At 40.1% G+C, this 16181-nt stretch overlaps 1 protein-coding gene across 1 annotated transcript in view; it reads left to right on the forward strand.

Annotated features, from left to right (window-relative positions):
* TBC1D5 (TBC1 domain family member 5) overlaps window positions 1-16181 on the forward strand; it is a 450092-nt gene that overhangs the window by 373683 nt on the left and 60228 nt on the right. The window contains exons 18-19 of the mRNA XM_067561949.1: window positions 6097-6356; window positions 11972-12037. Coding sequence (XP_067418050.1) covers window positions 6097-6356; window positions 11972-12037 — 326 coding nt within the window. The remainder of the gene's footprint in view (window positions 1-6096; window positions 6357-11971; window positions 12038-16181) is intronic.

A 16181-nucleotide genomic window follows, 5' to 3' on the forward strand; every position in this document is an offset into this window, starting at 1 on the left:
TTTTTAAAAGACAGGATCTCTAGGAATGCTGTGCCCTACATACATTCGTGGTGTGCTGCAGCTGTTTTCTGTTGTGTTTCAGATGGGCCATGCTGCAGAAACAGATTAAAGTATAATCCTGAGATTTATGAGCTAGTGGCTCTCCCTGCAGCTATCATGGAACCTGCATGATAGCAGTACCGCAGATGCTGGCAAATCCAGCATGGATGCATTCTTCCCCACTTGAGGCTTCCTGGAAGGAGAGGACTCTAAACATGCCATGTGGTGCTGAAGGACAGAGTGCTTTGCTTCAGACACAGTGGCAAAATGAGGACAGACACATGGATGTATTTTAATTGGCAGGCCATGATTTCTATTCAATTTAAACACCTGGGATGGCCAAACCCTGCCCATCACCTAGGGGTTACAGAACTCCAACCGTATTATAACCCATAACTCTTGGTAGGCTTTCCACACCCTAACCCCTAGGATTCAGCTCAGTCCAAGTCCTAGCACCCCTCACCCTGCCAGGAGTGCAAAAGGTGCAGAAGGGTGGGGACATTGCCTGGTTGAGGGCCACAAGATCTGAACTTGGCCCATGAGAGCCACAAGATCTCACCCTATCCCATGACCCCAAAGCCTGCCATCAAAATCCCAGGTCTTTTACCTCTGGGAACTGTTCATTTTATCCTTTTAACTGCACTGGAAACTGGCCACAAGTTGTGACAAATTAACAGCTCCACCAAGTAGCACAGTTGGGTACTAAGCACATTCCTCCTTAACCTGCTGTGGCATGAAGGTGCTGCAAAGGAAGCGAAAAACTCCCCAGACCTCTGCCAATTGTCCCTGTTGGAGAAAAAAATTCCTTCCTCACTCCCATATAGGCAAGACCTACAGCATCTGCCAAGATGTCTTTTCATTTCAAGTTCATGGGGGTCAGGTGGGACTGCTGGAATGGAGCTGAAAAAGAGGGTCCACATGGCTTATTCTTCAGGTGAAATCCTGGCACCTGGGGAATGCTGGCCCAACAGCAGCACTTCCTGCCCCCCAGCTGGCTAGTGGTTGCCAGAGACGTCCACAGGTAACAAACAACTTGTTGTCCCTCATTGAGTCTCCCTTGCAGCTGAGGCTGTCCCCCTTCGTGGCTAGCCCGGTCAAGTTCCTCCACCTGTTGAGGTTGGTGGATGGCATATGGAACTGGTATGGGTGGAGCTCTTAATTAGGTTCTGTTTCTACTAGGTGTAATTTAAATACTTTAAAATTATTCAGGGAATAGATGAAGGGTTTTTCTACCCCCTCCCTACTTTTCTTGCCTTAGGCAAAGTGACCAAAGGATTCCCATGATACTATGCTGATGATGGCAAATTTTATAATTTATTTCATATGGCAAGGGTCTCTCTTACCACTGTATAAAAATGATGAAATGCACCTAGAATACTGCATTCAGCCCTAGTGCCACAGTATATCACAAAGATGTCAATAAAATGGAGGGAGTTCACTGATAAGAGCAAAAATGATTAAGGAGTTGCCAGAATGACATCTGATGGAAGTTTAAAACTACTAATCAAAAGACAAGTAAACTTCTGGTGGGAATATTGCAAGTATTTGAACAGGATAAACACCATTGTGGTAGAAGAATACTTCAGCGTAGCCCAAGGAGGGAATAAGTAGGAGGAACGGATTTCAACAAAGGAATATTTAGGCTGGATCATCTCAACAGGATTGTACTTTGAAAGACTTTCCCAAACAAAGTGATGGACTCATTACAAAAATATACTGAACAAAGCGCTGGAAAATATACTGTTAGGGATTGATTCTGCAGTGAGCAGAAGAATGGATTCGATAACTTAATAGGTCTTTCTCATCTTTAATTTCTCTGATTCTATGATACATTTAAAATATCTTTTCAAATTTACAATATATTGCTTAATTTATTGCTTTTTCAAAACTTTTAAATGTCATTTTCATGTAGATTTTTCTCTCCTAATGCCTTCTTACTGACGAGATAAGGCTTTCTTGAAACAAAACATTTTCATCTTAGCAGAAGACTGCAGAGATTGAATCATCTTGTTTAAAAATATACCATTCATAGTCAAGGTCAATGATGCTTATTGTGATGAAACAAAATTGTTTGCTTCATAGATGGGATTCACGTCTCCTTAACATTCATGTTTTTAAATTGATGTCTTACTTTTAAATGCATCTGCTGATAACTCTATAATATAATCAATTCTCATTTTTCTTGTAATTGTCATGCTTGTTTGGTACATTTTGATGGCTCAAATACAGACATTGATCCATGTTTAATGGCTGTAATCATCCTTTGCACTAGTGTACATGTTTAATATACTAGTTTAGATGGTAGGAAATAGATATATTGCCCTTATTCTTCTGAACTTCACTCTGATGTCAAAGCATCTCCTCCTGCAGACCTAATGCCCTGTCATTGCTTTTGTTTCCTGAAACTGCAACTTAAGGAGAAAACAGCATAACTCCATTTAGGGATCTCCTGAAAAAAAATAGCATCAGCTTTTCTTGGCAAGCCATTAAAGTGCCAACATCATTGTTTGGCTTGTTGTGTTCATGTCCTGAGGTGATCATTGCCAGTGCAATGTCAGTTCATAAGAGACTTGAATCCTGGCAAATGTTTGGAACTGAATAACCAATCCTCATCTAATTCTCAGATTATATGTAACAGCCTTTTACAGTTATGATAAAAAATGCCCTCCAACAACATTAGTATTTTTTTGTAAGTTAAATACACATTCAACCAGTCGCTCTCCTCCCCTCCACCCCCAAAAATTCTAAATTAATACTTCTGTGTCGCTATCTAATTTTCATATTCTGGTGTTTCATATTCTGCAGCCTTTGCTGCTTTCACAGCCTACTCCCCACTATCACATATCATGGTCTGGGCCAATTAAATTACTGTACATGATCAGTGAAGATCGCCAGAAATTCCAGGGCTGGTATTCAGAACAGATAAGTCATACCTGTGATTCCAGGACACACTGTAACCTGTCATCCTCCTTCCAAGACATTGTTTGTATAGCAGCTAGAACAGTAAAGTCCTGGTCCATGACTAGGGCTCCTAGCACGATGCTAATACAAATAATGAATAATTACATTGCTTCATGTTGATTAGGATGTATAGTCTAAAGCCTGGTCCCGGTGCTAAATGCACTCATAGCAATGAAGTCAGAAAATGCACCAAGTATATCAGAGTCAAGACTCATGTCATGAGCCTCAACCTTCTCAATGCACTTAGCCACCAGTGTGTGCCCTGAAGCAGCTTAAGATGGTGGGTTCAGCACAAACCTGGTTGGCATCTGCTCCGGCAGCATTTGATATTTCCCCCCTTCATCTTCCAAACAGCAATCTCGGTTGTCTATCTGGGATGAACAGGACAGTGAGCAGAAGGGCATCTTGATTCTGAGGGGGTGAATGACTCTTCCAATGCCAAGTATATGGGATGTGGTAGGATAATGTCTACTTAAAGTAGACTATAAACTTCTCGGGACAGGGATCTTCATTTTGTTCTCTGTTCATGTAGCGCCTAGCATGGTGGGGGTCCTGATCTGTGACTACGGCTACTAGATATGTACTACCACGATAAAAAGGAATAATAAAAATGCCACCATTGGCACGTCCTCTTATTCAGTGAGAGAGTAACTAAGGCTGTTCCATTTACTTTGGAAACCATTTGGGACTTTCGCAATTGCAAAGTATCTCCTCCTAAAAAGGGTCTCCTTGTGGATAGGATGTCAGTTCAGGACTAGATATATGGGTACTATCTGCTAAAGGACATTTGGCAATATCCACATACCACCCTGGAAGTCATCAAGGGGGCAAAATGGAAATATTTCATGCCCAATAACTCCATAAGCTTATTTCCAGGCTCCACAGTCTGGTGATGGATGTAGCTATAGCCAGAGGCAAGGCTGACATTATACAAGGCTTGATGCCCTGTGAGCATGATTATCAGCACTTCTATTCTTTCTGAAAATCAGTTACTAGTTGTCAGTCCTCATTTTACTGACTTTGGCAAACTCCAAACCAAGATGTGGATGGATGCTTGTCCTCATACCTTCTCTTTCTTTCAGATTTTAATTTTATTGACTCTGACTTGATTCAGACAACTTCTTAAGCATAGTTTGAATCTCAGCCTACACTTGCTCTGTAGAATTTTACAAATTCATTCTGGAGGTAAATAGGGAGAAGGTTTTAAAATATAAACTAAAAAGAATACTGGGAATTTTGGATGATATTCTGATGCACATTCAAGTTACAGCTATATCCATACTAATTCATTCTTAATTTATGTTTGTTTAAAATTCACTGAAATATTACAAAACTTTATGATGTCCCAGTACAATGATTTAAGGGTAATTTTTAATCTTATTTTAACATATTTTTTCTGATTCTTTAGCACAGCCATTTAGGCCAGAGTTAAGAAAAAAAAATCAACAAAGGTCGTCCCACTCATTTATCATGGACTACTTGAATATCAAGTGTCTGATCAAATAGAAATAGCTTTGTTGATCTCTGAGTTATCTAAACACTTTCACGGGGAATTAAGAGCTGTTTTTCTTTTCCTTTATTTTGAAGAGATTAAATTGTTCCGCAAATTTCGTTGTTCTTGATGCATATAACTAAAGTGCATTAAAAATAGCCACTGTACTTAAAAACAAAAGGTAACAGTAATAAGGATCACGTTATGATATAGGGATCCAATCCTGAAATCATTATTCAGCCAGTTTCCTCTGGGGCAAATATTTAGCCTAATATACGCTTCAAATAACCAAGTTGTGTGATTGAGTTTAATATGGGGTCGAGATAAAAAAAAAACTAATGCCATTTGTCAATATGATACTAAAGGGCAACATACTGTATCAGTGGTTCCCAACTTTTTTGGCTCAAGGGCCACAGATACCATTTTTACAACCCTAAAGGGCCACCAGTCTCTGCCAGCAGTCCCCCTCTTCCCCCTCCACTGCAGCCAGACAAAAGGAGTTCAGTGAGGAGGCTGCCTCACTCCTCGCTGATCTCCGGTCCCCCTGACTGCAGCAGGGAAACCACACATGTCCTGCAGCTCCGTGTGCTCCACCTGGGTCCTTAGGCAGCGGCTCCCTTCTGCAGGCAGCAGGAGGGAAGCCGCAGGCCACGGGTTGGGAACCACAATACTATACCTTAGTTTCCAAGAATTGTAGCTAATTTTAATAAGTTCAAATAGCAGAGCATTTGCCAAAATCTAATGATTTAATTGAATGAATTTTTCAGTTTCCCATTCATACTGAAGGTGAAGCTTTCCTCAGATAGATAAAATGACAATTCTCAAACTGCGTGGCTCATGGAAAACTGGCTGGCTATATGTGGTGTTGGCTTTCCTTGTTTGTTTGCATTTGGAAGGCCCGTGGGACAACATTCCCTCTCTCACAGAAAGAGGGGGTACAGATCTGCCCACCTGATTATTAGAATATTCTTTTCTGGGCAGGTTATGAGGTGGAATAATCAAGCCCTAAATGAAGCTGTTAATACCATATTCTTTATCTGAAGTAATGCTTAGCTGGAGTAACTAGAATGAGAGCACACTCCATAACACAAATGGAGGAAGAGAAGAAGAACACAGAATAATCAGAATAGTAATATACATGCCATACAGTCTTAACTTTTTTGAAGTGCCATTCCAAAAAAACATTGTCTGCACCACAATTTATATGTGGTCTGGTTTTATTAAGAGTCAGTGGATGCAATAAAAATGCACAAACCATCCTTACTCTGTAATAGCCATAGTGTAGCCATAGTGCTTTTGCCAATGTATTACAGCATTCAATATGGGAATATGACCAAGTATAAATACTCTTTTCAGTATAAAGCTTTCAATTATATTAAACTCCATTATAATAGCCCACTTTACAACATTCTCAGCATTTGCCCTTTATGGTGTCTGTAATAATGATTTATGCACAAATTCATATGTGCATGTCAAATATTGTATGTCTAACGTCCTTATGCTGTAGAAGACTTTTTCCACTCTTTGTAAAACACTGCATATATTTATAATGCTCTATAAATTACTAATGATCATGCTATTTTCATTTCCATTTTATTTTTCAGTGCCAGTGCAAAGGTTGCTCCACTGAACATTAATAAAGTATCCAATAGCTTGCTTAATTTTGGTCGAAAACTGATTGCCCCAGCCATGGCTTCAGGTAGTCCTGCAGGCCCAGCTATTAGTGCTAGCAGCAGCAGCTTTCCTTCTGCTGTTATGCCCATCAGGAGCACAGTGGAGCCCCTCCAGCACCAACACCAGCAGGCGCAGCAGCAACAGCAGAGAATGATGAAATCGGAAAGCATGCCAGTTCAACTGAGCAAAGGTAAAAGTGAGACATAAGAAAAAACTCCAGATGTGGTGTGGAATTCCACAACTCTCAAAAGGTATCTTGCAGTCAAAAATCAGCCCAACAGGGAGACGTTTTTTATATTGATTTTTATCTAGTATTTCTGTAGATAAACATTTCTGTAACTGAAATAGTCAACTTCTTGCTAAACTTAGATGTATTTTCTATGTACTGTAGTATGTTTGCACCATAATGTGATTCAGTTTAGAAATTGTGGCTGGTAGAGAACATATAAATAAGATCTTTTTCGATCATTTTAAATGTTTATGGAGGAAATAGTGGATAAAACAATATAATAACAATAAATTTTAGCTGTCCCTCTAGATGTTATTTTCTTCTCTGTCTCTTAAATACCTAATATTACATTTTTGGCTGTATAACTTTCCTCATAGTTGACTCCGGCTATCAGGCACGAAGTAACAGTACTAGCTGAGCACCAGTGAGGGAACTTAACGTCACTATCAAATGTTCTGTGATTGATCCAGATCTCATTTCTTTCTGAATGCTGGTGTCTGATTTTGATTACAGTTAATAGCATAAAAATATTTGTTTTTGACAATTGGCATTAGACACGGATTCCATACTCCTTGTAAAAAATACTGACTTTTTTCTTTAGGTGTAAAATGTTTCTATTTCTTTACATTTCTCAATTTAAAAAGTTTTTTTTTTACAGTCAACAAAATAAATAGTGGGTGATCTAAAAGCTCAATCACAGTACTGTTCACTATACTGGAGATAGACATCTACTTCTTCGTCTAAAGCAGTGGTCACCAGACTGTGGGGTGCGCCCCCCGAGGGGTGCATGGAGAAACGTTCCGGGGGTGAGGCCGGGCCTGGGCCATTGCCATGGGGGGCGGGGAGGGAACACCACCCAGTCCCACTCTGCTCCCGGCTCGGCTCCTGGCCACGACCTATGGCTTCATTCCCAGCCCCAGCTCCGCTCCCTGCTCCGCCCGTTGGTCAACTCTGCCCTCATTCCCTCTCCACCCCTATCCCTAGTTCTGTCCCCAGCTCCACCTTCAGCGCGAGCTCCTCTGCTGAGCCAACTGTGCAATAATGAAGGGGAGGGGCATAGACAGATTCCATTACTGGTATGGAGGGGGCACGACTGGAAAAGTCTGGGCACCACTGGTCTAAAGGCAGCCAAGGAGATAACGTTGTTTGTTCTCTGTGTATTCATTTCTGTCTACCTCGGAGAGTCTTGTAGTGCATAATAAGCTTCATGGCTAATGTTGGTTCTCCTGAACCTCACGGTAAGTACACAATAGGAAGTCGCTTTTGGTCAGAGCTGAAAATATATGGGGAGGAAAATAGTAATACAAAAATAATACTTTTCACATCTATGACCTAAATTTTCTCCTCCTTCTCCCCTGGCATATCAAGGGTCCCAGTGGGCCAACTCTGTCCTCTTATCGGACATCACATGGCCAGTGGGTATTGGTTGAGCAGAAACCAAAAGGACAATCACAGTAGCCCTGCTCTGCCTGCACGTGTGTACAGTAATCTGAGGCACTTTTCTAGGTGGTAGTGTAGCTGCCTGGCTGAAGTCCAGCTAAACATCTCCTCTGCAACCCTCACTCCTACTTGGGGCACTGCAGAAACTGCCCCAGCGAGGCTTGACAGTCTGTAAAAGTGAAGGTCCTTGCATAGTGGCAGTTGTATGTGGGCTGAAGAAGAAACTGAAAACCAATGAATTCCTTAATTTCTCTCAGGCCAGGTCTACACTTGCCTTGAAATTAGCTTGCATAACTCCTATTGACTTCGTAAACTCCTCTTCTATGCAGTGTCTTCATTGCACTGTGCCGATGGGAAATGCATTCCCACTGACGCAGCGCTTTGCTACTTGGGAGGGGTGGTTTTAATGCTTCGACTTCCAGATTGATTGAGTGGGTCTTTAGTGACCGCTCAATCAATCCAGATAAATCGATCTGATGGCGGCGAATTAACTAATTTTTTTAATTGTAGAGAGAATTGCTGTTATCTATATTAGTTGACTGTACAGTTTATTTTTCTGAATAGATACTATTTCAATTTTCCTTTGATAAACTCAAGTTGATTAGTAATTCTAAATCATGGCAACCAAATGAATCTAAATGTGCTGCAATTTAGATTTTTTGAGAAACCAAGCCCAAATGACTATAGAAATGTAAAGGGCTGTCAAGCGTGAACACCACTGTAAGAGAGAGAGAAAGTTCATATATATGGAGCAACTGATGAATATAGATTCCTTATCTGCAGGAATATTTTGCTGGACCCAAATATATCACCCTCTTTTTGTAACGGAAATTATCATTTTGCAGATATTAGCATCTTGAAAGAAAGGGGTGGGGAAGGTTTGCCTTGGATATCGTCCCCCCTTTCACCTCAGATCTCTTTCCTCTCATGTAAACATAGCAAAGACTTTGAGATGTTAATATTTACAAAAACTTAATAGTTTGAGACCATACTTATTTTTAAAAATAAAAAATAGCTTATTTACATGGCAGTCAGTTTATCGTGGTGTAAACTCAGGATAGCATGGGCATTTCATATAGGTGATTACTGGAGGTCAGGACGGCATGCATAGAAGGGTCTGGCAGCTGAGGACTGTGGATGTGCATATTACTCCCTTATTTTCTATGCCATACTCTTCTCTCTTTCCTTTCCCTCATTAGTGTCTCCTCTCCTCTCTTCTTCCCCCTTGCTTCAACGATCTCCCTTTTTCCTCCCTAGTTCTCACCACCGTATCTCTCCTCAGTTTCCTTCTGCCATACCCATTCTTTCTCTCTGTCACCTCTGCTCTTATGCTCTCATTCAACAAACACTTGTGCACGTGTTTGAGTACATGAATGGGCCCACTGAAGTCAGAGGGATTGTTCAAGTAAGTAAAGTTAAGCCATGCAAAAGCATTTGCAGGATTGGAGGTTTAGTATGTTTCCACCCCATCCACCAGCCCACTGACACCTTGCTTCCTTTTATTCCCTGTTGCTCCCAATATGCTTCCACTATCTGATGCTCACTCATGATCCCACTGAGATAACTAGAAACATGGATGCCATCCCAAAGTCCGATAGACACCTGCTCTTGCAGTAGTGCCTACAGCATTGTTTCCCAACCTTTTTGGCTCGAGGGCCACAAATATAATTTTTACAACCCTGAAGGGCCACTAGTCTCCACCAGCAGCCCCCCTCCGCCCCCACTGCAGCCAGAGGGAAGGAGTTCAGCGAGGAGGGTCTCCCGTCCCCCTGGCTGCAGCAGGGAAACCGTGCGCTCCACCTGGATCCCTAGGCAGTAGCTCCCTTCCTGCAGCCATGAGGACGGGAGATCGGTGCTCTCCTCCCTCTGGCTCCAGCAGGGACCCCAGAGCCTAGGGACCCAAGCGGAGTGCTCCCTGCTACAGCCGGGAGGAGGGGACCGCTGATCTCCTGTCCCTTTGGCTGCAGCAAGGAGCCTGTACCGGCAACGCGCTCCACCTGGGTGCTTAGACAGTGGCTCCCTTCTGCAGCCAGCGGGAGGGGAGCCGCAGGCCACGGTTCGGAACCACTGGCCTACAGTCTCATGCTGTCTGTGATTCTGACTATGTGTGGGGAGAACTGGCTATAGATGGCTGCTAATTGGGAGGCTTTAGGCAAACCATAACAACAGATCCAGGCATGGTCCCCAAGATACATATGTGCTCCCCTCTTTTACTGGCAGTTTCACCAGCTCAGCTGGCTGACAGCTCTTTGAGGTAAGCAATCTGCTGGCCTTTACAAAAACAAAGCACTGTATCCTGTAAAACTGATCAGTGCAGGTCCTGTAAAAGAGGCATTCCTAGTTTTCAGAGATCATGGTTATCCTAGTAGTTTTTAAAAGTTGAAGTTGTATTGTTCTTTTACATTAATGTAGTGGGGTTGTAAACATCATGGACAAGACAGATTGCTTACTGTTTTCTTAGGTTGGGGTGAGGGAATGATGGATTGCAAAATGTATTGCAGATCTGGAAAAATAAAGCCAAAGTCTGTCCTGGATGGAATCGCTCTTCTAGATTAGCACGTCCTGCTAAACAATCCACCGAATAACTCTGGCAGCAGTTACAAAAGTGTTGTGTGCCTGTTGTTTCCACCTTTAAGATAGCTCAAATTGCATTTATAATGAGGGGGCTTATTTTTATCAGTAGCTGATTCTTTTATGATCAATAATGTATGTTCTTTCTTCATTTTAAAGTTTTTGAAATGTGCTGAATTCTTGTTAGGATAATGCCTACACACTAAGATAAAGCAAATGGAGAAACTGTAGACTGATCTAAAAGAATATAATTGTAAATCTGCAAATTCCAGATTAGTCTATAATGTTACACATAATAGTTGAATCAGTCATTGAGGGTGCCATTCATTTGAAAAATTAAATTCTGCTAATATTAAATTAACCATACTCAGCCTGCCTTACATTACAGGAAAAGATTGGACATCAATGCTGTTTTCTTGTTCAAGATAGCCTGCTAACAGTATAAGAATTAAAATATTTTCCAATTCCTACTGAAGGAAGCGCTTCATTGACATAGAGGTTAAATTTAAATCTTGAGTTCAGTGCACTGTATACAGAGCTTGTTATCCTAAAAGGAAAATAAATGTGATGGTGAAAGTGTCTCTGAAAAAAAACTAGCTAGGTTGTTGCCCTCTGTTTCACAATATTTCTTGTTTGTTCAGAAGCCACTTACTTTTTAATTACCAACTGGAGATGTGTTCATAGAAGAAAATAATTTCTCCTGCAGTTCTTATGTGTGATATTGATTCTACCTAATTTTTGTATCATTTAAACTACAGTACGAGATAGTTTTCCTTTGGAGTCCTTGAATCAAAAAGCCTTTTGATTTGAATGCCATTTTATCACAAGCACATATTAAATGACCAATTTGAAAATGAAATGCCACCAAAAATATGATCAGCTATTTAAAGAGTGTCCAGACTGCTATTTATTGTACAAGCTGATATTTCTGAAGTAATTGTAATCACACAATAGGATCTTTGTAATCACCTAATATGCTCTTATGACATGCCACTCAACACAATCTATTTGAATTCACTATATATTTTAACTCCCTGCTGATTATTTCTGGAAAACAAGTATGCTGCTTCTGGGGCAAAAGAGAGGGGTGGTGCTTACACAAAGCAGAGCTACATGGTAATGAATAGACTAAACGGCAGACTAACAAATACCTGTTACTTTTTTGTTGATTTTAGTACATTACTGACAATATAACTTTATACTTGAATAAGAAAATGCATACTAAAATCAACAACATAAAGGGGTGAAATTAGCAGCATCCTAAAAGAAATATGTTTAGTTGTGCAAATTTGTTCACACCTTTATGTTAAAAAAAATGTCTTTACACGTTGGAGGGGAGTGTTTCTGCATACCTGCTTTCTTAAAACCAACACACCTCTCTTTGCTAAAACATCCCATTAATATTTGCCAACTTTCTTACACATTTTTCAGCTACTGTATTTGCTTGCTTCATGTTATTTCTTGTGTGGAGATGGTGTCACCATAACCACAAGTTTAAGGACTTCAGTTCAATGAATTATATTTGTTCTTGTAAAAATCCTAAGATGTTTTTATTTATTTACTAGGAGATGTAGTTATAGGCAACGAAGCTCAGATGTCTGTTCCTGCCCAGAATCTAACAGCCCTCCAAGGTACAGTTGCTATGGAAACTCATAGTATCTCTTTGTCTGCAGCATTATCATTGGTCTGTCAAGGAACCCCCACTGATTTCTGCTGTGATGTTTTCATTTCTAGTGCTTATTAACTCACTGTTCTCGTCCATCCACTGAGTGGCACTGTTGTTCAGAAAGAAAGGGGAAAAAAAAGTGGGGGGAGGGGGAAGAGGGTTTCCTTCAATTCATTGTAACATGATGAAGCTGAGTATGGCTGTGATACTGATTTATGTTTACTGTGTGCCTGCTTCTGTCTTTGCTAAAAATCTGACTTACCTTGTATTTTGTAGTTAATTTCACACTTCACTTTGTTTGGCAACTTAATATTCAAGTGCTTTTTTTGTTGCATATATTCACTATGATAATCTTTGATTGAGGCATTTTGGACTAGATGACTGCTATAATGAGCTGGAGATGCATTTTTATAGTTTAGATAAAGAGAAGGCTTAGCTGCCTGAATCTGTAAGACTAAGATATAGGTATCTGTAGATTGAATTGTTTTAAGTAAATTGAAAAAATGAGTTGAAAAACTTTATATTGTTAGAGTATTGGTAAAGAGAGGGGAATTGTACAGTAGTGTGTATGAACTTTGAAAGTCAAGTTAATAAGAACAACACCTATAGAAATCATTCTTTTTCCAAATTTCAGTACTGTACATCCTAGTTACTGCAAGTGCTGCATTGTAAGTTAGCAGATCTAAGTACTCTTCACTTCTCCGTGAAGTCCTGTCCTACTTTGGCTTTCCTGGCATACTCCTCACTGGGTTCCCAGCCTCTTCCCCTTTTCCTGGGACCCCACAAGGCTCTCTCCTTGGTCTTCATCTCGTTCCATTCCTTATCCCGGGACATCTTTGTCATCTCACATGGATTCAGCTATCAACCTTTCTGTTGACTACTGACAAATCAACTTCTGTATAGCCGACCTGTTTTCCTCCTGTTCAGTCTCTGATTTCAGTATGAATGTCCAGTGTTTGTTTCTGTATGACTCATATACAATTCAAGCTGAGTAAGGCTATAAAACCAAACTGTTTTTCTTTCTTCCTAAATCCTCTCCACTTTCCCTGTCCTCCACTACAGTTACTGCCACCATTCTCCATCCTCATAGCCTGGAAAATAACTGTAGCCCCTTACTCTTTTTCTCCCCCCATATCCAGGAGATATCTAAATCTTGCTGCTTCTTCCTCCAGAACGCGTAGAAAATCAGAAATTTCTGCATCCATGCACATGTATATACATGTTAAACATATTGCATGGTAGAGTGCCTGGACTATTCTTGCTTTCAGTACTTCATAGCTCTTTCTTTTCTTCTATGCATTCCTTTGACTTTTTTACCTTGCGTTTTCTGAAGTCTGCTGTGTCTAGATTTAAGGGCCCTCTTGTGCATATTTTCATTCTGGAATGTTGGACGATTAGTATGCTATTTTGAGCTCCTTCTAATGAGGATGTAGTGTATTGATCTGAGACTGAGTAGCAGAGGGGAGAGGGGTGTTGTGATTAAGTGATGTACTGAGGATGCTAGCTGAACTACTAGGGAAGAATGGGCTGTATTTAGCTAGTGGGTGTAGCCTCATTACTATATATAGTTCTGTTTGCCACCTTCTTATACGTTTTGGCTGCACATTTGAGGTAGGGGTTCTGTTCCTTATTTATTTGTTGTGATTTTGCTTGATATTCTAAAATTATATGCTTCCTTAGATGTCCTCATTGTGGTTAGCCATTCTGTGGGGTGTCTACTATGTCATTAGTTGGAAAGTGTGGTGAATCAGTGGGACATGCTACAAAGTCCCAGTTGTCATTTTGTATTTACTTCGCTGAAGTCGTGAAACCTATGCAGTGCAGGCAATACTCAAATGTGTTCTTCCAACACAAAATGAAGATCTTAAGCTTTCAAAAATGGACACAGGTGGAATAAATCTGAAATAGTTGACACAAGCATTCTGATTTTGTGATTTTCATAATGCAAGGTCTCAAGGGAGCTGCAACTTTGCCAAATTTTTAGACTGACAGCACTGGAGTTTGCTTTTTGAATGAGTCCTGTTTTGTTAGTCAAAGTATATAGGGCTGGTTTGACTTGCCTTTTAGATTTGTTTTCTCTAATTCTAGATTTGGCAGACTTTATGGTCATGGTAATCGCCTGTTTTAATTAAACATGATTTGCCAAGCAGTTTTTATTCTTGATACATACACACTTTTGATATGTAATTCTTGATTTTCCCAATAATTGTCAGTATCCCAGTGGTGTCCCACATGAATGGAGTAGACACAAAGATTTACGCAATTTAATGGTGATTATTCTCCTTAAGTTTCCTCAAATTTATGTGCAAGTTTTGCCATTTGCAGTGTTCCTTTTTCATTGTTGTGTCCATTTTAGCTTTCACTTATGTCTGTAAACTGTATATATATTTTATGCTCATCATTTTTTCAGTTTAGAGCTTTCCATATCTTAGCTTTCATAGCATTCCATGTAACTTTTTCTAGTTGCCATTTGGTTATCTATTTGTATTCAGTAAGTGTTAGATTGTTCAAATCTCTTGATCTCATTTAATTAATTCCTCTGTAGAAAAGTGTTATTGTCCACTTCTCTGAGATCCCTGTTACAGATAGTTTTTCTACTATCAGGATATGCAAGTCATTGTATAAGTATTGATTTATTTTAGTTTTTTCTGTAAACTGTGATTCTTCTTTTTCAGGCTAGCTGTTTGATGACATGGTGTTTACCAAAAGAACAGTTTGCTGCCCTTTTCCATATCCTGTATGATTTATATTTTTGGGGCGTTAGTCCTGTGAGAACATGCAAAAACACTTTCACTTTTACAGTTCACCTTTTCCATTATGTGGGTTTGGTTGAAACTGTGGTATTATTATTTGCATGCGTGCTCTTACAATGTGTTCTAAGTGCTCTATATCTATTTGAGTATATTGATGGTGTCTGTGAACCTATTGCTGTGTCATCTGCTTGCCCACAGTGTTCACTACTGTAATTTAAACAGGTTGAGCACAAAGGCATATAATGGCATCATATGTAATATAAGGCCTAATACTGGCTTTTTCACATTGTACTTTGTTTCAGTTATCTTGAACAAATATGGAAGTTATCTGGCCATCATTTACTCAGGAAAAAAATAGTTTATTTTGCCAAGCCTTTATATGCTATGTATTTTTAAATTTTGTTTCTTCTCCGTCTATCTTTGATTTCACACTCCCCAGCCAATAGGTTATTCTTATTTTTAGAATTTATATTTCCCAGCTATGGCTTCAGATCCATGAAATATACTCTTCAGATTACATTGTAGCTGTAAAATTTTTGTAAAAAAATCTGAGAAGTTGCAGTCAGCCATTGTGATGGGGCAGAAAAAGAGATGGTATGTAAAGTATGTATGTGATATGTAAAGTAGGCAGGATATAAACTCTCTTGGATTTATTTCTCGATCAAAACCAACAGCTTGGGTTTGTTTTAAAAAAGACCTGAAAGACCACATAACACAGATGTCCTATGTGCACGCGCGCACGCACGCACACACACAATCCAAGTCTTAGTTTCTGCCTCAGGGTTTTCTCATATGAAATACACTGGGGTCCTGTAATATCAACCTTCCTTTCAATGTGTATGTGATGTTGCTGTGGTAAAGTTTTTCAGATAAGGGCTAGCTGCTGAAACTGATTCCTGACAAGGTGGGAGGTTATGCTGGTTGTCTGGGGCAGATATCAGGAAGCTATAGTTGGAGATACCTACCTTCTCAGATGAGGGAGCATTTACCTTTTTTCAACAAGTTGTTCAGTCTTGGGGCCCACTAGATCCTAGCTACTTTGGACATTTAAAGAACAGTAGTATCCGATATTGCTTTTATTCATCTTCATTACTGAAGGCAATTGAGACTTTCTCTCTGGACACTGACCCCTTCCTCATTTTGTCACCTACAGATTAATTTACTGTGCATAGCATTCACATGAGGCAACACGTAGAAACTTCCATTAACACAAGTAGAAAGTGGCTTGCTGGTTGCTTAGCACTGTTTTTCACAGTGGAGCATATTATAGCAGTGCTCCATCTGCACAGGATTCCAGAGCGTTTACAAGTCTAATTCAAGGCACTAATTTTGAGCCATACAGCGCTGCGTCATTTA

This window comes from Emydura macquarii, unplaced genomic scaffold, assembly GCF_026122565.2.
Source record: "Emydura macquarii macquarii isolate MOO-44397 ecotype Brisbane River unplaced genomic scaffold, CSIRO-AGI_Emac_v2 contig_2422, whole genome shotgun sequence".
NCBI classification, from domain to species: domain Eukaryota; kingdom Metazoa; phylum Chordata; order Testudines; family Chelidae; genus Emydura; species Emydura macquarii.